This window comes from Drosophila albomicans, chromosome 3 (assembly GCF_009650485.2).
Source record: "Drosophila albomicans strain 15112-1751.03 chromosome 3, ASM965048v2, whole genome shotgun sequence".
Taxonomy (NCBI): Eukaryota; Metazoa; Arthropoda; class Insecta; order Diptera; family Drosophilidae; genus Drosophila; species Drosophila albomicans.
Window position 1 is genome coordinate 15,557,191 of NC_047629.2, and position 23,617 is coordinate 15,580,807.

At 40.2% G+C, this 23,617-nt stretch overlaps 2 protein-coding genes across 4 annotated transcripts in view; one reads left to right on the top strand and one right to left on the bottom strand.

The window, feature by feature from the left end:
- Positions 1 to 392: 392 nt before the first annotated feature.
- LOC117566666 (uncharacterized) lies at positions 393 to 1,862 on the top strand. The gene is made up of 3 exons (XM_034246211.2): positions 393 to 452; positions 1,334 to 1,651; positions 1,710 to 1,862. Exons 1-3 carry the CDS (start codon positions 393 to 395, stop codon positions 1,860 to 1,862), a joined length of 531 nt encoding a protein of 176 aa, XP_034102102.2.
- A 13,934-nt stretch (positions 1,863 to 15,796) lies between these two features.
- Positions 15,797 to 23,617, bottom strand: part of LOC117571055 (protein prickle) — a 68,179-nt gene continuing 60,358 nt past the window's right edge. For all 3 annotated transcript variants that reach the window (XM_034253023.2, XM_034253022.2, XM_052005387.1), the window contains 5 exons: positions 21,222 to 21,867; positions 19,598 to 19,711; positions 18,464 to 18,592; positions 18,180 to 18,383; positions 15,797 to 18,091 (listed from right to left, as the gene is read on the bottom strand). In XM_034253023.2, the coding sequence (XP_034108914.1) occupies positions 16,196 to 18,091; positions 18,180 to 18,383; positions 18,464 to 18,592; positions 19,598 to 19,711; positions 21,222 to 21,867 (2,989 nt within the window). In that variant the 3' untranslated portion in view covers positions 15,797 to 16,195. The remainder of the gene's footprint in view (positions 18,092 to 18,179; positions 18,384 to 18,463; positions 18,593 to 19,597; positions 19,712 to 21,221; positions 21,868 to 23,617) is intronic.

Below are 23,617 nucleotides of genomic sequence, written 5' to 3' on the forward strand. Positions count from 1 at the left end.
ATGTGGTGTAAATCATCTATGAAAGCTTTCCATTTAATACAACATTTTGAATCTGTATTAAGCGATTCATTATACAAACTATTTAAAATAATCCCATTAAAAATACATTCTATATACTATGCCCATCATTAAAACTACATGAGTTTATAAATGTATGAACATAGGCAGAAGCATGCATCTCCGACCCCATAAAGTATATACATTCTTGATCTGCGTGAACAGTCTAGACCCATCTGTTTATCTATCTGTCGGTGTGTCCGTATGTATACCTAGATATAGAACGGTAATTTGGGTGACGGCAGGAAATATATATAACTGGCAGAATCATGCATCTCCGACCCCATTAAGTATATACATTCTTTATCAGCGTGAACAGTCTAGAAGGTATAGCTATGTCCGACTGTCAGTCTATCTATCTGTGCTTTCGTATGTTCACCAAGATCTCAGAGACTGTAAGAGATAGAGCTATAATTTTGAACAGCACTTTTTGCACGCAGATCAAGTTTGCTTCAAATTTTTGCTATGCCCACTCCCGCTCCGCAAATTGACATAAATCAAATAACAATATTAATTTTTAAGCTATAGTCGAATTTTGGTATAGACAATAATAGCCATAGTATTTATAATTTCTGAGAGTATATTTTGGATAGCGGGTATCTCACAGTCGAGCCCACTCGACAGTAGTTTTCCTTCGTGTTATAGTCGCTTTCTGTTTTAATAGTAATTTGTATTGTAAAAAAATTAAAATGACAAATTGTTACATCGATTATTTTATAATTTTGGTTGATTTACTAACATAAATAAAGAAACGCGATAATATTTGTATGTATTTATCGAATATACAATACTTTAAGCCGAATTATGAACTATTTAATGACTGTTATTAACAGTTATCACTACAACAACAAACATAATAAAATCTTATGGTTTTTTAATTTTCCATTTAGAAATTAAAAACCAATCTATAGTTGCAAAAAAAAGTGTGGTCCACCTAATATCTGACAGGGAAAATCACTATGCATTTAAAAAGCTTTTCAAATAGAATACTACAAAATCATTGCCATAAAAGGTGTTTTTTGATTAAAGTCAAAACTAAACACTAATTACCGTATTGTTATTATTTGGGGTATTGATGCGAATAATTTTTTATTTTTATCAATGCCATCCAGATTTCTATTATTTCACATTCCGATCTGTCGCAATGCGTATTATTTTAACGTCTCTTGGAATATGTTTCTTTTTGGTATCCCTAAAGTTAAGTTATGATGTAAGTCGATAATTCGTCTTTACATAATATTATTAATTAATTTATTTTTTTAACTTTCTTCCGCAGCAAGCAGTTGTGTTTAAGTTTTCGAATGCAGTGTGTGAGACTTATAATGAGTCATGGTTTCTTATACACAAATGTCGAATTCGTGCTGTCAATCGTAATATAAATACTTTTAACTTTAACGGAACTGTGCTCCATCCTGCCTATGATATTTCTATTAATGGGCAAGTCTTTAAGAAAGCCAATGGCTATAAGCCATGGCTCTTCAAGGCATCTATTGATGGTTGTCAATTTATCAAGAGAGCGTATAATCCAGTTGCAATACTTGTTTTTAACATCTTTAAAGAATTTACAAATTTTAATCACTCATGCCCCTATAATGTAAGTATATATTATATAAATAAATTCCATTCTAAAAATACATATTTTTTATGCAAAGGGAACTCAATTGGTTAAAGGTTTTTATCTTCGACCTGAACTGTTAAAACTTCCAATACCAAGTGGCGATTATTTGCTGTCATTGACTTGGTTATTTGATAAGAGACCACAATTTGTGACAAATATATATTTTGTATTTGAAGAGGATTTGTAATGAATATACCAATAATTATTATTATTCTCTTTGCAACAATATAAATATGAAATATATGTTGAATAATTATGGCTAGAATAAAATTGAATTAAAAAAGAATCTGTTACTTTTATTTTAGATTGGGCTATAACAAAGTTGAAATACATTATTTAGTAATTCAAATTAAATTATTTAGCAATTTAAATTTATTATAGATAAGATAAGATAGAGTAGATTTATGATCTTTATATCGGTATTACGTGAACTAAATTATTGTCACAACTTGATAATTGTATTAAGAAGGCCATGCAACTAGTTAAGTGATATTATTTTCGCCATTATATTTGTCATTTCATTATCATTCAGATAACATTACACTAGTTAAGTTTTGCAATGTGTGTTGATAATACCAATTAATCTAACAACAATTAAATTTTTTTAATTCTTTAGGCCATTAATTATTAAATGTATTTCAATTGAAGTCTTACCTTGTAGTATAATTCATGTAGTATTATTATTTTTATATCGATATACCAACTATGACATTCGATTGAGTTAAGTATTTTATATGTATATTAAGATGGTATTTTTTTAAATAATTCCGTAATATTTTCCTTTTATTAAACATAGGCAGCGGGTATCTCATAGTAGAGCATTCACGACTTTAGCTGTCTTGCTTATTGAACATCAAATGTTGGGTTTATTCTTTAATATAAAATTGATTTTTTGGAATGTGAATTTGATGAACTGTGTTGCACAATAATCAAAGAACAAATAAATCGTAGTCTAAGTACATATATAGAGCAATTGGAAAATGTGCATGAATATAATATGGAAAAAATTGTATGGTTGGAAGTACACAATAAATGATTTCGATTCAAAATTTTCATCGATAGATATTAATATTTGACATTAAATAACTGTAATATTCAAGTTTCCACATAATCAAAATACCCCAATAATACCGGCAAATTAATAATGGTAGCTTTCATACATCGTAGTAATTTTAGGTAAATTTTGCATATATAATATTAAAGTTTACTGTACATATAATAATACGATCAATATTATTTCTTGGCCAGATCATAAAGTTTTCTGGTACCAATTGGTTATTGTAAAATGATTTTTGATTTCGTTCCGTTCGGAATAATAATAGCTTTATTTACCTTGTACCTCAGCTGTTCTGTAAGTATTAAGACTCTCTGATATTATATAAAATAAAAAAATATAATCATTTACAAAAGGATGCTATTACCTTCAAAATCCTGGGTTATTATTAATGAGTGCCGAATACGTGCTATAAGACGGAATAAAACAATTTTTAATTTTAATGGAACTATCCTCCATCCTGCTTATAGCATAACGCAGGATACTCAACTCTTTAAGAAAGCTAACGGATACAAACCATGGATGTTTAAACTTAATACAGATTCCTGCAAGTTTATAGATAAACCTTACAATCCAGTAGCTATACTTATTAATAGGCTTTTTTTTAAAATTTTCAAACATTAACCATTCCTGCCCCTATGTGGTAAGTAGTCTAGTATTGATAAATACATATAATTGAATTAATATTTAATAGGGTCCACAAATAATTAAGGGTTTCTACCTTCGGCACGAATTATTGCGACTTCCGTTCCCAACTGGAGACTATTTATTGGCGATTAATTGGACATTTGGCCAAAACTTACAATTCAGTACAAATGTGTATTTTGTATTTATTGAAAATTATATTGATATGTAAGAAACAAGTAATCACATATAAAAATATATTGGTGAAGGTCAAAATATAAAGCATATAGTATATATTGAAATTTGTTTAAAATTGTGAAACTGACAGTGTAACGAAATATCTTAAAGATAACACAATTTTTTTAATGAACATTTAAATAATATGTAAACTTTTATTAGAATTTCTCACGATTCCACACTTAATTAGGATAATTTTACAACGTTGCAACGAATATGGGGAAACATAAATAATGGCCGGCAATACATAGTAATATAGCATTGAATAAAATATATTGTTTAGAGTTTACGCCCAATCAGATAAAAATTAATTATTGCTATAATTAGGGAAGTTATAATAACTCCATTCACGATAATTAACTATGAAACTTTTGGTAACCGAGGTAAACATACACTTGTTTTTTATGTGATGATAATTGCAAAAAATAATGATATATTTTTTGAAACGCTGCAATTTTAGGTAAATATTTTATATATAAATAAATATGTATAATTGAGCTTTTGGCACCGACTTGTTACTTTAAAATGTCTTTTAATATCGCTCATTTTGGATTTATAATTGGTATATAACCTAAGCTGTAATGTAAGTATTAAAAATGTTGTGATAATTTTTGAGGTAAAATATATATTTATTTAGAAAAGGATGCAATTACCTTCAAACAACCATTAACTTCAATGCAACTATTCTCCATCCAGCTTATAACATTACACAGGATATTTGACTCTTCAGGAAAGCCAATGGCTATAAGCCATGGATGTTTAATATTCATATTGATGCCTGCAAATTTATTAATAAACCTTTCATCCAGTTGCTCTGCTTATTAATAACCTATTTTTACAATTTTCAAACATTAAATATTCCTGTCCCTATGTGGTAAGTAGTCTAGGATTGATAAAATATTTAATTAATTAAGGGTTTCTATCTTCGGCACGAACTATTGCGACTTCCCTTCCCAACTGAAGATTAGTTATTGACGATTAATTAGACGTTTGGCTAAAACTTACAATTCAGTACAAATGTGTATTTTGTATTAATATTTATTAATATTTGTAACGATCGTTTGAGCTTTTGACCGACTGACGATTTCGTATTTTGAATTTTTGAGTTGTTTATATTATGAAACCTTACTTCAAATAGCTATACCATAAATATGATAATTTTATCGTAGTATTGCGATTATTAGTATTTGCTTTGTTCCAATTGAGGCTTAGCGCTAAACGTTGGTGAGCTTGGTCATATAATGTTTATAGAGCAAGAAAATATAAAAAGATGATTCATAGAATCAGAGTGGCATTAACACATAAACCGGAGACGTCTATTTATCTCAGAAATGTTTTCAGTTATAATAACATATACGGCAACAAATTAGCTACAAAATGTATGTAATAAAGTCTGATATATGAAAAGACTGAGGATTCAGTTTTATTTGTTACATTGCTGTGAATATTAACATTGTTATAAATACTGAAGAACTTTGTTTTCGTTCTGCCACTGGGCAGGACATTTTTAACTGTAGGGTTGAAAAGATAAGTTAGATGCGAATTATACACGCACACCTAAAAGTGCATATGGACAGCAACAATATATTTAATAAACATATATAACATTTTCCAGAATGAATGTAACGTTGCAATTATACAAATATTTTATTTAAAATATTAAATCATTTTTTTACTGTTTTCAATATTGGAATTTAAGTTTTTGTTTTCAATCATTATTGAAATCGAATACATGGTTTGTGACAAGTTTAATATGAAAATGACGGAGCTTTACAGAAGTATAAATATTCTGATGACTGGCTTTGATTGATATTTATATGTGCCACCTATAATTACTATAATTTGTTGTACATATTGTTTTATGTTTACAATCTGTTTGAAAAGTAATCACTGTCATAATTGGGCAAATCATAACAAGATCATCTACGATAATTTATGATTAATTTTTAGGAACCGTTGGGTGCTATCCTGGTATTTTTTTATTTTGGATATTTTGCAATTATGTTATTCATTTTAACGCTATTTATATACATTTTAAAGTATGCTTTGTTTTTATTTTAACGAACACATGATTTTATCAGCTTCTTTACACATGCAATTAAATAATGTTCGATTTGTGGATCTACTATGAACATAACTATTGACGTGATGGTTAGTGAAGTTAGTTACTATTTTTGTGTCGGCTGTATAGTTTAAAATGCGTTTAAATATAGCTATTTTCGGAATAATGATAGTTTTATTCATCATACACCTCAAGTATAATGTAAATATTAAATATTTCCTGAGAATTTATGAAATAAAATATATATTTATTTACAAAAGGATGCAATTACCTTCAAAATGACGAATGCAGTGTGTGTTAGTTACAACCAATCCTGGGTTACAATGCACGAGTGCCGAATACGTGCAATAAGTCGAAATAAAACCACTTTTAACTTCAATGCAACTATTCTACATCCTGCTTACAGCATAACGCAAGACATTCAAATCTTTAAAAAAGCCAATGGTTATAAGCCATGGTTGATTAAGCTAAAAATAGATGCTTGCAAGTTTATAAATAAACCTTATCATCCAGTTGCTCTGCTTATTAATAATCTATTTTTAGAATTCTCAAACATTAACCATTCCTGTCCCTATGTGGTAAGTTGTCTAGGATTGATAAATATGTATAATTATATAATTATTTAACAGGGTCCACAACTAATTAAGGGTTTCTATCTACGGCACGAATTATTGCGACTTCCTCTGCCAACTGGGGATTATTTATTGGCAATCAATTGGACATTCGGTCGAAATCTACAATTCAGCACAAATGTGTATTATCAATTTATTGAAGATTACATTAATATGTAAAAAGTATATTGATTATATTGCCAACTATAATTATTATTTAGAACACTCGATTTATTGTGACCACTTCGTGTGGTTTGTTCATAGCTTTATTAGTGTCTTTAACGTAACATGAGTGCTCACATTAACAGAGTTCATTTCTGGGATATAACATACGAGATGAATGTGTATATGCTGCTGTTAAACTAATCGAACACATATTTTTGTTAAGTCCCATATATTGGTAGTAAGTCTATAAACAAATTCTACTGATAAATGTAGTGCAAAGTGTTAGGTAAAAATGATCCATGAATCCATTTTTGAATTGCAAATTTCGAGACTTTTATGATTATACAGGTAAAGTTCCTATTTGTTAACCAAGCAAATGGAATTGAATTGTGTATGCATGGCTCCATTATGTCTGCGGGCAGCTGCAGGCCAGTCTAAACAGAACTTGGGCATTGTTAGTATTGGGGCCATTTTGAAATCTCTCATAAGCAAAGCATTCATTTTCCAATTATTTATTGATAAGTGTGTGCAGCCGGCAAGTAGACCATTGCAAGTGGCCTCCGTTTCGCCCCCTTCGCCAAGTCTACAGCAATAAATCTCTCATGCCCTTGCTCAGGACTCATCTGCGTTGGGGGAAACAACAACAAGGTCTGGGCCAGAGACAGCGACAGATATAGAGACTGAGTCTGCATTCTCAGTGGTCGTTGTCTGGCTGCCTTACAACCTGCAGCAATGTCTGGTAGTAGATGTTGCTGGCAAAATATTTGCATTTTCACTTTTGATTTATTATTGTCATTGCCATGTGTAAATTGCCAAAGCAAAGGTGCAAACAAGCATCAGCCACAGCCACAGCCACAGCCACAGCTTCGGCTCCACCTACCTTACAATACACTATACATTTATCTATCTACGTATCTATGTATGCATAGAAGTGTGTGTGCTGCGTTGACAAGGACACATTATGTTGGCCAAATGAATGGTAATTGCGGCACTGAAACAAGTAATTGAAGTGCAACTCAGTGAGCTACTCAAATAGATACGTTGCTTGTGGCTTACCCCAATCCCCATGGATACAGTCTTGCTGTCTCTTGATTTAGTTAGCCACACTTCGATTTGGGTACCTTTTGTTTGTCTGTTGCATTTAAAGTCCAGCTTGAAGTTGTCTTTGCCTTTTCGAACTTCATGTTCCACAAAAAGGTCATTAGAGTTGCTAATTACAAGCCCAAATTAGCCTGGCCAGAGAAAGAGCAACCTCAACTTCAACTTCAACTTTGACTCTCCAACTCCAACGGTAGTTTAGAGCTCTACCTCAACTCCTGCTGCCGCCAGAACCAATTACTTCCGCTTCTATGCAATTTCCGTTTGCGAAGATTGGAGCGATGCCTAAGCAGCTTTGCAGCAAAATGTCAAACAGCGACAACTTTATATGGCCGCAAGACGAGGCAAATGGCAATATGCCATACAATAAGCGACAATGACAACGAGCATGAGAATGAGAATGAGCATGGCAAAAGGGAACGAAAGGCAGGGCAAAACGTAAGCAGATAATTACACGGCAGTCCTGGACCCGGAACTGCTGATGTCCATGGCTCGCAGACTGTGCCGAAAGCGCCAACCACAAAGTAGAAAATTACAAAATAAAAAGCCACAAGCGGAAAATTAACAGAGCAACTACAATGACAACAACAACGACAACGACAGTATCAACAGCCAAACGTATTTGTCCAAGATATTAACGTCTTTTTCGCATATGGTGAGCGTGTGGAGCAATGACTCAAAGTGCTCTTAAAGTCACATTCAGTTAAAGACGAATTCGATTTGGAATTGAGGCCGCAGGGGCAACAAAGAACTTTATCAAGATGCTTATCGCTCCAAATGCAAAATTCCTGTTTACCAAAAATTGCAAACAAGCAACCGACGCTTCGAGCTGAAGAAACATTTCCAACATTTTTGACTGTCTGCAAAGCTGTAAGCGAAAACCAAACAGACAACACTTGCTTCCTTACCCAAACTCTATCAGTCTCGCTCACATTCTCTCGCTCTTCCTCTATTCGTGCGTTGCAAAATAGTCAATGTAAGCCCGGCAGCTACATTTAAATGTGCCGCCAACTTTTGAGCAGCGGCTCGACGCCGCAACCAACCAAAACACACCACCTAACGCCACCTCAGCCACCAGCCACGTGACTGCTGCCGCTGCCGAGTCTGGCACTGATTTTATGCTTTATAACTTTCGATATGCGAATGGCAAACAACGTTTAGCGCTTTGCCAGCCTCGGCAAGTGTTGCTCTGCCACCTGAGGGGCCAAAGCACACACAGCTCTAAATCCGTGGCGTATACGCAATATTTACGATTGTGTGCGCTTTTCCATATAGATTTCTCTTCATTTTTTAACTGCCGCGAGGGTTGTAAGTGCTCTGCCATATCTGCAACTGTGTGTGTGTGAGTGTTTTCTTTTTTTACATTTTCATACATCAAATATTTATGCCATATTTTAGCTATTGCGACAATGAGTCAAATCTGATGGAATCCAATGTCTGAGCCCCTCACGTCTAACTCGACGTCGATGTCTACGTCTGCCTGCCTGCCTGTGATAATAAAGTTTAAAGCTGATAAACGATTTTGCAATCAAATTATGCGCATATCGAGATTAGGAGGGGTTGTTGTTGTTTGTAAAGGTTGTAAATTTTTGATGGGCATTGACTTATGAAAGCTATGTGTGAGTGTATGTGATTGTGTTTCTGGTAAATTGAGTGAATGTAACCGAAACTAGTTTAAATTTGCCACAATGTTACGCAGTTGCATGTTGTCAATGGTATTATCTATTGCTGGCATCTTTTGTCGGTTTTTCCAACATTAATTCCCTTTGGCAGTGACAAATTTATGCATTTATCTAAAGCCAAAAGACAAATTGAATTTGTGCAGCAAGTTTAAGGCATTGCGGTTGCTGCTACCTTAGAGCTCTGAGAAAATCCGTTGTCCTGGCAATCCTTTACACATGATATTGTTATTTTTGTCGTAATTAAAAACCCATGAAAGCGACGACCAAACAACTGGCCACAATCGCATGAGCAGACAGACTGTCTACACATATACACACATGTGGGCGAGTGTGTGGTAAAATAAACATGAGCGTATTGATGGGAGCAGCTCTGACAGCAAAAACTTTCATATCAATTTTAAGCCAAAGTAATGAAAAAGTAGCAGCGAGGAGTTCGAGCTACTGCAGTTGGAAGCAAAAAAAAAAGAAATAAAATCAAAAGAAACGTTGCGAAACGAATGCCATAGACAAAGCATATTTACACAAGCTACGTTCAAGTGCACGCAGGACGAGACGCTGCCCGGACCTGGTATCCTGACGATGATGATGATAACGATGACGATAGCGTCGATGTTGATGATGATGATGATATTGTTGGCAACATACAAAGCAACGCTTATGACAGACAGCCCCAAAAAGAAGAAGCGACTCCCACTTCTAAGGATGCTGTTTACATTTGAACGGCAGCAGCAGCAGGACTCTCGGTGTGGACGCGTCTGTGGCAACGAAATTAAAAACCAATAAAAAGCTGCACGCCAAATTAAAAATTATGTTTTCCTTTTTACATTTTATTACAAACATCGCTGCACAACAAAAAACAACAACACCAATAAAAAGAATGGGAACACGCATTTGAAAAAAAGAAACGAAAAAGTTGAGAATATAAAGCATAAAGTTGCCGCTTTAAAGCCGTTGCAACTTTGTAGATTTCCACATTCTGCAAACTTTTACAATTAGGCAAAACAATAAAAGTTGCCGGTGCCTAAAATGTAGCAAAACGTTTCGATAATTGAATACTTTAGCCGAGAACTTTAACAGCAAAAAAGTGTAGCATACATTTCAGCATCATGGTTAATTGCTGCAAAGTATACGAGGAACTCGCTTCTATATATTCGTAGTTTATCATAGGTACAACTTTCACTTGGTTGCCTTCAACCGTTTTCATTTTCTCCAATTAAACGAGCATTCAGCCAAGTCATTCACTTAATTTACTACCTGTGTTACTGCACAACACCTTTCTTTCCCTCACTTTAGCCATAAAGCAACTGTATAGCAATGGCTATGAATAATTTAAGCAAATCGCTGGCTGTTTTGTCTGTACGTGTCGCTGTGCCGGATTAGGCGGCATTTGCATATTTTAATTATTTAGATTGTTGTGTTGAGCTACTTACTCCTAGACCAGTCGCTCGCTCTCTATCTCTGCCTCAATGCGTTGAACCGGATGTGAAGCGGAAATGCTGGCGACGCCATTGTCGAAGGACACACAGATAGACAGACAAAACAGGCAAAACTTAATTAAATGCCACTGTTTTTAAAGGTATTCCTTTGAGCAGCCGAATTGCAATTGGAATTCCATTCATATGAATATTATTAAGATTTAATTAATTACTCGAATTGCCGAGATTCCGATGCTATTGCAAAATCAATTGAATATTTTGCATAGCACAATAAGAAATGAATTTTCTATTAAAGGGATTTCATTGCCATTGCATTTCAACTTGTTGTTAAAGTCAACACAAACATAAAGTAAACATTCATAAGCATTTGCGGCTGGCTTTTGCCAATAAACACATTACAGTTGCCAGAGCCAATCATAAATTCATAATGAAATATGGGGGCGACTGGCCAAAAGATAGTCCAGAAGCCAGTCCAACTACGACTACAACTACGACTACGACGTTCGGGCAACAACAATGTATAGTAATAAATACGCACAGGGGAAGCATGAGGGGAGGAGGAAGATACAGTTGCAAGGTCTGGTTTTTGGCAAGCGTGGAAAAGTGTAGCAGTAAACCAGGCGCTGGAGACCGACCGGCTGTGGCATTACTTTTATGATTATTTGTGTCGTTTATTGTGTATATACTAGCCAGCAAACTAAAAGTGACTTTAACAACTCACACATATGGCTGGCAAAGGCTAGAGTAGAGTCAAGTCGAGTCTAGTCCATGTCCGGTTCAGCGGGCTGCTTTAATTAGATTTGCACATTAGACGACAAACGCTGCGCGCTGAGGCTAATGACATCTCGCTTTCAGTATGCGATGCACGCAACTTGCTCTCTCGCTTTCTCGCTTTCTCGGTTTCTCAGTTTATGACCGTCGTTGGACTTACTAAACGCACACACTATGAGGTGATAAACACCAGACCGTAACAGCATAAGACGAAACGAGTGAAAAAGCTCCATCAATAAGGCTTAATTTAATTTGAGCCTCACTCATTGCGTCGCTATCTTTAAGCCTGGCAACAGCAACAACGCTGTCCAGACTCAGCACGTCCACACGTGTCCTGCACATGATTATTATTATTAGCTGCGATGATGTATTCTTTTAATGTGTGTGTGTGTGTGTGTGTGTGCCTGCCTGTATATTGGTGTGTGTGGGTGTGAGCTCGCGGCCTAGCCTCGCAAATATTAATAATTGTTGCCTTTTTTTCTATTTTCGGGCTCGTCGACGTCTGCGAAACACGCTAAAAATTAATTAAACGTTCTTGCCTGGCGGGCGTGGCAGTTGGCCGAGAGTTTGCGGGCCTGTGGGGCTTGGGGCTGAAGGGGAGGTGTAAATATTTTTGCTCGGCCATTTCGTGGTTATTTATGCGCTTGATGTTTTGGCCGTTTTTACAGCCACACTCTTTCCCTTCCCTTCGCTTTCCCTCATAATGGCATACGGTCGACACTTGATTCATGTCGTTGTTGTTGCTGCAGCCTGTCGTTGTTGTTGTAGTTGTTGTACAAACAGCACGCACTCATATTGGCAATTTATATTTGTATTAATTAATGGGCCAGTAAACAATTGCTGAAAGCAGCGCCATTAGCACGCATCAAGGGTTTGGGCAATAACGTGTATCCACATGGACTCGATGGAATCATTCTGAATACCCATCACAAATAGGATACGTATGGATGGCCAGATGAACATTCCTGCCTGTACACAAAAGGGTTCTGGGTCACTTTTTTGGTGAATTAATAACATGTTTCTGTTGCTGGCATTTTGGCCAAAATTGACTTTAGTAATTTCATAATTTTACAGCAGACATCATAAATCTGCAGTTATTTAGCAAATATTTGCGCATGAATTTTGATTAACAAAGTTGTGGAATGAAGCTGAGAAGCGGAAGGGTAATATGATAAAATATGTAGAAGAGATAACTAAAAACAATAAATAATAGATTAAATGAAATTACATTATATGCGAATCTAAAACAAATTTGCACTAATTTATTTTGTAAATTCAAAATTATAAAGCATACTTTTAGGCTAAACTGAAAATAGTTCGAAGTGCTCAAAATTGATGTTGTGGAAATATGTAAAATGGAATGCGAAAAATTTAAATGTAAATAATTTTATGGTTATTTGTAAATGAGAATAATTTAAAAATTATATGCGTTTGCAAATTGAATTGAGTTTATTTTATTTATGCGAGTGTGCACTTAACTTATTTGCCTGGCGCTCGTAATAAACCGATGGCTGCACTATATTGTGTTGTGGAGCCAAACAATTGCATTGCAAATAAACTTGAATGTAATTTCGTAATAAAAAAATGCTCAAAAGCGTATTGAAAACGCGTGTAACAATCGCTGAAACGAAATGCGCAGCTACGTTAAGAGCCAATGTCCTGCAGCCTGAACAATAAAAGTCCCCAATGTTCAAGCGGAAGCGGATGTGGATGTGGATGAGGCCTGTGTGTGACATTCCTTGGAGCACTGAAGGACCTCTTGCCAGTGTACTTGTCCCTTGTTTGCAAGTCGCAGTCCTGCAGCAGCGCTTTGGGGGCATTGTAATAACTGCAGCTGCACGTTCACAATTTGTACGTGGACGTGTGTGTGTGGTTTCGGTTTTGGTTTGGTCTCAGTTCAGTTCGGGCTTGATAAAAATGAGCGTCGGAAATGCGAATATAAATTTTGCCATATCTGATGTACAACTGTGTGTGTGTGTGTGTGTGTGTGTGTGTGTGTGTGTGTGGCAGGATAAACGTAATGGCTGCATTGCATTGCCAGGAAGCCGGGCAGACAGCAGACAGAGACAGCAGACCAATCATCAGAAGTATGCATCGGGCAGACCGACAGACAGCGGGGACAGACACACAAAAGAGGAAACGGAAATGACATGCAATAAAACACAAAGGCACACGCATATGGGGGGAGCAACAACTCGATCGCTTTCTATTTCTAGGGGTCTGAGGTTGAGGTCAGCTGTTGTGCTGTACTGTCCGTTGTGGATTATAACACACAAATGGCATCTAACAACAGAAATCTATCTGGCAAATGCATCGCCAGAGAAACTTTTACAGAAATTACAATTGCAAAAGTTGCGTACTTAGGCGAGAGATGAGAGAGCTAAATAGAAACTGAGCAACCGAGCTAGCCCGCAGCTGCTGCTGTCCAGTCGCATTACCTCACTCTCTATTAAGTTCCCCCCTCTCTCTTTATCCCTGTCAGTGAGTGCGTTGTCCTTTGTGTGTATGTGCGTTAACGCCAAGTCATTTGGCTTATCAATGCCAGACGCAGACAATTTTGGTCGCTTATCGCTTGGTCGCATCGCGCCCGTCATGCAGGTGGCCAACGACTCAGGCTCAAGTCAGCTCAGCTAAAATCGATGCTCATGCCCATCCTGATTTAATGCCACACTTTAGGGTTTGAGTCTAGTGTATTATTAAGCAAGCATTTAGCCTGACATTCAGGCGACAAACTGAAGCTAGTTGTGAGCTGTTTAGGCGCAAATTGCAAAGGGAGCGAGCTGTTGCTGCTGCTGCTGTTTGGCCAATGGTCAGCCCATTGACATGTATGCAAACATTGCACTAATGATGGTCAACCAAGTGGCCACTAATAGCCGTTTCTAACGAACTCGACTCCTCTTCACCCTCCACTCTTCACTCTTTCTCGCTCGTTTTCCTTGACAACACAAGTTGGTGCCTGCTTTATTGGCTAATTACGCCCTGCAGCTAGCGCGTTGCTGCTGTTGGTTGCATGCATGTGATTGCTCGTTGCAGTCTCCCAGTCTGAGTCCCAGACCCAGTCCCAGTCCCAGCCACAGTGCCAGTTGCACTCTCCACTCTCGATGGCTGTTGCAGCCTGCCATAATTTGCCATAAAATGCTGCTGTTTTATTTTCGATTTTAATTTCCATGCTACTGCCGCCGCCTGTGGTAGTTTCGTTGTTGCATGCATATGCTCGACATGCGCCTAATTTATATTCATTATCTGATGCATAATTATAGATAGCTTGCATATCAACATAACCCAACGCATTCCACACACCGCGACACTTCACTCTTCCACGCCAGCGAACTTACTTCTCCAACTTTGTCGCTGGCATAATCTGGGTCTCAGATTTTGTTGCTGCCTCATGTTTATCCTTGAGCTTATGCGCCATCCGAGCGGATGCTGATTCACAGTCTAAATATTTGGCTAACGCAATTGGAAGCGAGCGCTGAGAACCCTGCTCCCCCTTCCATTCCTCCAAGCATTCTAGCCAACTTCTTAATCTTGTTTGAACTTATCTCAATGTTGCCCCCAATTTGTGCTGTTGCCGCAAATAACTGCCAACAAGGTGCTACAAAGGTAAATCGGGGGAAAGGGTACACAAATATTTGTAGCGCGAATCATGTAAAATGTAATTTAAACAATCTTTTCGTATACTTATTTGAGAGTGTAAAACGAATTTCGTTAAAGGGAACGTAGCTGGTTATGAAAGTTTAATATATGTGATAACGTATTGTTTTGTAGTATTAATTGCAAGGTTTCATAACATTGTTAGCCTCAACTAAACAGAAGATTCAATAAATAAAAGTAAAGTATAAATAAATTATATTTTACTATAAAAAACTGTTGGAAGTCATTTCTGATTGGTAAATTAATAAAAATAATTAGTATATAAAATTATCCGCAAGATTTAAATTTGATTTAAATTTTAGCGCTAGCTGAAATATTTTATAGCTCAAATATTTTCAGCAAAGTAAATAAAGAGAAGCGTTCATTTTTATTAACTTTATTTTATTTAAAAGTATGTTTGTTAAAAGTATAGTGTTTGCTTTGAACTCTTTATTTATAATCGCAATTGTATATTTAGAACTTAGTTTCGTACAGTTGTTGGACTTAGTCTACAATTATTGTAAGTTTCTTTAGCCAAATCATATCGCATCGTGTTTCCTACTTATGCATTATGCTACATAATTATATTTATTGCTGTAAATAGTTGTAGTAAATAGTTGAAACTTATGCGAAATAAATAGATATATCCTCAAAGATAGTTTTCATCAACTTTAGTTTATATGTATCTTGTATAAAAATATAATTAAATTATTTATGTATAGTATTTTGTTAGTTTGATTCGCTTAACTAATAATGTTCTCTTATGTTTGTTTTTTTTTTTGGAACAGCATTGAGACCCACTTGGTAGGGGGTTCCATATTGTGATTTGGGGTCTTAACTAGGCGCCTTAAACTCAAGTTGAACTTTATTGCTTTGTTGAGTGCGGGATATGAGAGTTCTCCATTGCTATTTGTAAATCTGTATCTGTAGATAGACTTCTATTTGTATCTCGAATGCTATTTGCATTCGTATTTGTATCTGCCACTGTCCATAATCCGTGTGCATTAATAATTGATGCCCACCTGGTGGCTGCTTCGTTAGCAACCTGGCCCCTGGCACATCTCATTTATTAACGACCACAAACGCGCCAGGTTGCTGGCGCAGCTGCCGCGCAATCAGCGCTAATTAAAATGGCTGCCGGCGACCATCACGAGATTATGCAGTTCTTGTCCTTATCGCCGGCCATGTCCGAGGGCTTGCGCTTTCGATCGTAGGCGAGGGCATCGTTGGGCACATAGCTGACGCGAACGCCGCCATAGTGTCGCCGCTGCGGTAGCTGGTACATCATCATGTAATCCTCGGAGCTAGATGAACTCGATGAGCACGTGGAACACACATCCGACTCCTCCGATTCTTCGCGTTCTCGTTCTCGTTCCCTTTCTCGCTCTCTCTCGCGCTGATGCCGCGGCGATTTGTGTGGCAACGTCATCGCCTCGCTGTCAGCCATCGTCGTTGCCTGCAGCACCGATGGCGGACCTTGGTAGGAGGAGGACAACGGCTGGGCCGGCGCATAGGTATCGGCTCGCGTGGTGGAATGCGAGCGATGCCCGCTGCCGCTGCGATGATGACTCGACGACTTGCGACGTCGACGCCGACGCGAACCATGTCCATGTCCATGTCGATTGCCATCTCTATCACGCTCCCGATCTCTGTCTCGTTCACGATCTCGCTCCCCACCACTACCGCTGGTGCCGGCGCCATTGCCGGAGTAGCTGCGGGATCGCGGCAAGGTGTCCGGAATCCCTTCGAAGCGCACGCCCTTCTTCTTGCCCGGCTCACCACTCATGGGCGAGGATGAGGAGCCACCGCTTAGTATGGACACGGGATGCGTGGGCGGCTGCGTAGCTGACTGCGTGGACAGCGGCGTGTTTAGCGAACGATCTCCTGCCGAGTGCGTGGGCGAACCCATCAGCTCTGGCGGCAGCGCCGTGGACGCAACACTTAGATTGGGTGTGGGAAGCTCGGGTAGCTCGCCGCACGTTGTTGGTGGCGGTGGCGGAGGATGCATAATGTCCGCATATTCATGTTGCGATGCATGGAACTGCTGAGCGGATGCATGCAGCGGCGGAGCAGCGGGCAGCGGTTGACCAAAGTGCGCCATGTGCTGCACTCCGCTGACGCCCAACTCTGGCATGCTGGAGGTGATGGAGTTCTCCATTTTGGAGACTTGTTGCAGCTGCCGTTGCATCTGATAGCCATGTGCAGTGCCCAGCGGCGGCTTGGCGGGCCACGCGGCATCCAAATTGGTGGCCATCTCGTTGAAGTTGTAGACTCCGTCGCGTTGCAGCTCCATGGGCTTTGGCATCAGATGCGGCTGAAAGTCGCCGGGCGAATTCAGCGGCGACATATTTTGCGAGCTGGAGAAATCGGTGAAATCGCCCCCAGCATTATGACGACTCTGCTCCAGATCCTTGACGACGCCCGCATCCGAATCCGAGGTGGGATAACTCTGCTTGCCATGCGACACCAATAGACCACCGGCTGCCTCATTGCCAACGCCTGCGGCCAGTTGCTGGCTCTGCAGCTGATACATGGCCTGATTGAAGCTGGCCTGATGCTGTTGCTGCTGCTGTGGCGACATGGGCGGAGAGCTGGAGGCGTGGCTGCTCGGTATGCGCGTCTGTTGCGGCCGCACACGTTGAGCGGGCGGCGTGGGCGTGGTGTACATGCCGGTGCCGGAGCTATCCGAGGGCGTTGGTGGCTCGCCCTTACTGCAAGCTATTGAACAATAGATGGCGCCACGGCGCGGCAGGAAGGCGCGACCCAGCAGCGAGCAGCGGCAGGTGTTGCACGAGAAGCATTCGTCGGTGGCATGCCAGTGCTGACCGTCGTGACTCATTTGGCCCTGGTCGACGCCAATGGCCTCGCCGCAATAGTCGCAGTACTCGGCGAACATGGCATCGAAGCAGAGCAGACAGTAGGGTTTCCCCTCACGCATGATGTAACGCTGGCCTCCGAGTTGTTTGTCGCACTCGTGGCAGGCAAAGTGATTCATGTGCCAAGCACGTCCCTCGGCCTCGGTGCACTCATCTGCCAGGATAATCTAGGAGTGCGAAAGTTAAACACGAAAAGTTATGCACAAGTTGCACAAGTAAAAGTTGCGCTAGTTGCAATGTTCCCCGCGCACTTACCTCATCACAGGCAGAGCAGCGCGGCTTGAGCGTCTCGGCATGATGACGGCCACAGTACATGCGTCCATCGCGATGAAAGTAGATGAGATCCACGAGCAGCTCGCGGCAAATGCAGCAGGTAAAGCAGCCAGGATGCCAGCTGGCATTTGGTCCCAGTCGCGTGGCAAACACAGCGATGTCGCCAGTGGAAATCAGTTCGTCGCACTGCGAGATGTAGAGAGAGAGAGAGAGGGAAGAAAGTTGTAGTTTTCTTCACTTGCTGGGGGAATTGGGGGCTGACTTACGCCATCGCAGGGACGGGCACTCATCAGTTGTCGGACATTGCCGCGACCAAGTGCATCACGTTTGCGCTGTGTGGAGAACAGGCGCAGCTCCTTGCGCTCCTCATCCGTCAGTGAGTGACAGTAACGAACCTGCAATGACAGAAGGTAACAGAAAGAACCGTTTTGTTTTTTTTTTATTCTTTATTTTTCTCCAGACAGCCAAATCATATGTTCAAGTTGAGTTGCGTTGAGTTGAGTTGAGAGATGGATGCCTTGGGTAGGCAAGGCTGCAACTTGAAGCACGCCCCGTGGGCAGCAACAGCAGCAACGAAAGGTAACGCTAAAGCTTAAAGTGATCTTTCCCAGAAGTCAACTCAACCCGAAGATTGTTTGTCTACAACAACAGCTGCTGATGCGTGGCTCAAGTGGCCAGTGGGCAGGGCACAGACAACCGCAGACAGAGACCGGTAGCTGGCAGACAACGCTGCCCATCAACTCCCAACTGCTTCTAGTCCATCTCTCCATCCAGCCAGCTCCAACTGCGGTCAGCAGCGTCTCGTTTGTGTTGTATGCAAATTTTTCGGCTGCCTCTTTTTTGTTTGCTGCACATTTTGATTTGACTTTTCGGCTTGGAATTTGGGCATTTGCCACACATTCCCTCCACGCATCGCAGTCTGCTCTGCTAACTGGTCGTTAACATGGCAACCCCCAGTTAGTGGCAGTGGTTAAAATGCTAACAAACGGTAACTGATACTCGTATTTGCAACTTGCAATTGCAAATCCGCTCAACGTAGTTTTTGTCGTAGTTTTTTGTGGTTTTATTTTTATTTTTTGTGGGTTCAGTTAGTTGCACTTGTTTCCTTGATTAATTAAAAGGCAAGCGGAGGAGCAAAAGCGGTGAAAATGTGTGGGAAAATCGCTGGCATTGACTTTGATATGCCGTTGCCGTAATTTGAGTTGTCGTTGTCCAGGAGGGACATCGACTGCGACATCGACATCGGCTCTGGCCATTCAATCACGATAAAACGCGCACACATTTAAATAAATACCAGGAAATTGACAGGGCAGTCTCTCTCTCACCAGGGACACACCACTACAACAAGTACTACTACTTGCAGAGTCGTAACTGAATACAAGTATTGAATATACACTCACCTCGTTATCATGCGGCGGCAGTTGATGCAGCAATTGTCGCACACGATACTGCTCTCCGGGACTGTTGACGTATGGCACTTTGTCGTCGGGTATTTGGGAGAAATACAAGCGTACCTGCAATGAGACCAAACAAGAAGAATGTTGAATGAAGAATGAAGCATGTGGCATGAAGTATGGATAAGCTGGAATGCAGTCGGCAAAAAGGCAGAGCAACAGACCGAACAGCGAACAGAGGTCACACACTGTGAGCGAGGCGAGATAAACTCAAGCTAAAAAGGGTTAAGCCCGACAATTCCCCCCAGTCAAGTCCCCAGTTGCAGTCGCTTCATCATCATCATCATCATCATCGTCATCATCACGTTGATCAGTGGGAATCGGAGAGGTAGCGCGTCAACTGGCTACATTGCTTTAGCTTGGCACACAGCAGGTAAGCTGCCAAAAGATTTTTGATTTTATTACGTTGATTTTCCATTTGGCCAGGTTGAAAGGTGCTTAACGTGCAGCTCGGTCAACTTCTAAGCACAATTCTTTATTGGCCACGTTTTATGCAAGTGCCTGTTAAAGTTTTCAAATGACCGCAAACTCTCAGAGTCCCATTCCATTTCCCCATCTCATTTTCAGCAGCATCCGCCACATTGAAGCTGGCCAACTGTTCGGCGACTGGCAACTGACTGACTGCCTGACTGACACATGGCTTATGCTGCGTCAACGTAAATGGCTGTAAATAAATTTTCAATTCTGTTTGTAACGTTTGCCAAAAATACAATATGGCATTGGCCATGGCAATGCCAATGGCAAAAAAAAGCTTCGACTGCGACTGCGAGACATTTGATAGGCGGCGTTGTCAGTGCATGTTGAGCGAGGATTAACGCGAGTCCTCATGTGTCTGTGGTGTGCTGGAGATTGGTGACTGGAGACCGCCAAGCGTCTTTCCCACTCCTCTCTCTCTCACTCTTGGAACTGCCAAAAAAATTTTGGTAGCGAACTTTTAGGCGAGCAACGGGCCGAAAGATTGCGCAAGATTTATACGCCATTGGCGCATATTTTACGCAAATAATTTATGTGGCGTTTATGTCAGCCGAAAATAATTGAAAAAATCGGCTCAAATGGTAGCCGATTTTTTACAGCATTGAATTGGCCATAAAAGTCGCAGTCACATTGAAAAATTGCCAAGCCAAAAAACTAGCGCAGCTGCGAACACGAGTGGGAAGCAGTTGCTCCGATTAGAGTTTCATTAGCGCAATCTAATTCACAATACTTGACAGATATAGTAGGCTTTTACTTGCAACGTGTGTCTCGCCAGAAGATGCAACCAAAAGATGCAGTGACATTCGAGGCGAGATGCGTGAGGGTTTCGAAGCGATGCGATGCCAACGCCTGACTGACTGGCTGACTGATTTATGGCCTTGTATTGCATATTTATTTACAGCTGGCCCTCGACAACGTTGACTTCCACTCTGTGCTCTGTGCTCTGTAGTGACGCACAATAAGTCAAGTGGAGCGCTTGCCGCTTATCGCTGGTCACAAATCAAGCATCAACAATCAGCGATCAAGCGAAAATTTCAAAATCTTCTTCTTTGCTGGGCTCTGGGGACAGAGCAACAGATCAGACCTGTTCACTTACCTGATCTGGTCGCAGGCCAGGCGGCACCCAAGTGTACTCCTCGAGCGCGCAGCCGCTGTCATCGTCCGAGTGCGATTGTCGCTGGATATCCATGTGCGGGCCGGCCAAGAATGGCGCATGTGCCGACGCTGAAGAGGAGCCCACGGCTGGATGATGCAGCAGCGATGGTGGCGAGGGTGTCGATAGCGCCGGTGACAGCTGATGATGGCCATGCTGTCCATGTTGTTGATGCTGCTGATGTGGATGCGGATGACCATGCGTTTGCTTCAGCGAGGAATTCGAATATTTGGAGTTCGAGGAGCAGCCCGAGGCAGCTGGCGAATACTGTGTGGATGCTGCACCAGGTGGACCAGCGGGCAACTGCATCGGTGGCAGCTGCTGATGATGCGGCGGCAAGTATTGCTGATGTCGTTGCAGCGGCAATGGTGATGTGGGCAACATGTTGCCCGCATTCTGTGCCCCATACAATGCGCTCGCCGATGAGCTGCTGGGCAAACCCAAGTTGCCCAGTGCCGGGGGCAACGGCAGCGGCAATGTGCCAGCACCAGCACCAGGCTGTTGACCATGGCTGGGCGAGAAGTGGCGCGGCAATGTCGGGATCTTCTGCAGATACGAAATCTGCGTTAGCGGCGTTCGGCTGATGGGCCTAAAAAACAGAAAGAGAGAGAGAGAGAAAGAAAGCGGAGATTAGTTGTGTTTAGCAATTGCTGATTTTTGTGGCGTAGCTAATTTAAACTTAATTAAAATATTTCCGATATGGCATGTCGGGTTAAAGGTGCGCATAGTTGGGTCTGGGAACCAAATTATTTAAGCTGGCAAATCATATTTTTAATGTAATATAAAACCACATAAAATGTGTTTTCCCTTTTGATTTTTTTTGCGCTGTTGTCTTTATTCCTTTGTAATTCGCCGGGTTGGATTTATGCGGTTTTGCACTTCCTATTCATATTTTTTATATGTTATTTTTCATTTATATTGTTTCTTTTTTTCGCCAGAGTTTCATTTGAACAAGCTGTCAATTTTAGTTAATTTTTTATGCGTTTTTTATGCGTCGCTCAAAAAAGGTTTGTATTTTTTGTTGGTGTGCTGCGAAACGTCAAAATGAAAATACAAATACGCTTCACAGCATTTGCACAAACAAATCGACATCTTTGTTGTGTTTTTGTTGTTGTTGCTGTTTGTTGTTCGTCTGATATATTCGTGTGTTTTACTGTTGTCTGCTTTCCGGGCCCTTGGGCTGTCGCTGTTTGTCATTTTGTTGTAGCCTGACATTGTTATCCTAGCAAACACCCTAAATACTCTGCAAACTGGTCGTGCTGTCTAATTGACGTTGTGTAGGAGTGACAGCATATGTATTAATGTGCTTTTTAAAGCTTAATAGATCGTAGACACAACATTAACAAATGAGCTGCCTGTATAAATGAACTTTCAAAAAAAATGTCCATGAGATTTAGTCGAAGAAAATAATTTATTATTCAATATATCAAAAAAAGAGTCACTTATTTTCATATCATTATTATTATTTAATACTCTTCATTAATTAAAGAAACAGTTTTAAAAGGATTTTAACATTTTATGTGTAGATCAAAATAAAAACATAGATATTTTCGATATATGGTATATTACCATTTCGTCCCTCGACTTTAATTCGTATTTAAAAGATTAAACTAAATTTCAATTGTAGCGCATACACAACTCGGGTTGTGGTGGCATTCAGCCGTTGCATGCACCATTTCATGCCAATGGTTGTTGTTTGTTGTTGTAGCTATCAAAGGATAACTGTGCATTGTCTGCGCATATGTAACTGTAGCTTCACTCGATTTGGTATGGGCGTAACCGCCTCTGACTCCCACTCCCACTGAATATATACTATAGTATTCATGTGAATGTGTGAGTGCATTTGTGAGTAACTCACAACTGACTGTGTGTTTGTGTGTTGCTGTGTGCTCATGCGGGCTTTTTATCAAAACAATGTGGCCGCCCTTTTGTTGTTTTTTCGGGGCCATGCGAATTCTTTTTGTGTAGTCGCCATCCCTTTTTGCCAGTTGCCAGTTGCCAACGCTGTTTCCGTATCCGTATCCGCTTTAGCGATTGCAATTCTATTTCTAGTCCGCTGACTCTCTCTCTGTGGAGCTGCTGATGTGTCAATATTGTGCGAGGCGGTTGCGTTTGCGGTTTGCCAGCAATTAATTGCGCAGATTTTGGCTTTTAACTGGCTGCGAGTGAACCCGCTCGGTCTAAAATGTAGTTTCCCCATTGTTTTATGGAGCGTCGACATTTGCATTTTTAAAGCGCATAACACACTGCGACCAGAGGGTAAAGAATGCGTGGCATCAAATTGCGGGCGTGGGATTGCCAAAAGGGAAACATTGCACGTGCAGCATCAGCTTCAGCTT

What these genes read in the sequence shown, in the direction of transcription:
- LOC117566666 (XM_034246211.2), top strand. Translation starts at nt 393, where the DNA reads ATGTCCGACTGTCAGTCTATCTATCTGTGCTTTCGTATGTTCACCAAG. An exon ending in TCACCAAGATCTCAGAGACT is followed by an intron (nt 453 to 1,333) that starts GTAAGAGATAGA and finishes TTTCTTCCGCAG; the next exon opens with CAAGCAGTTGTGTTTAAGTT. An exon ending in ATCACTCATGCCCCTATAAT is followed by an intron (nt 1,652 to 1,709) that starts GTAAGTATATAT and finishes TTTTATGCAAAG; the next exon opens with GGAACTCAATTGGTTAAAGG.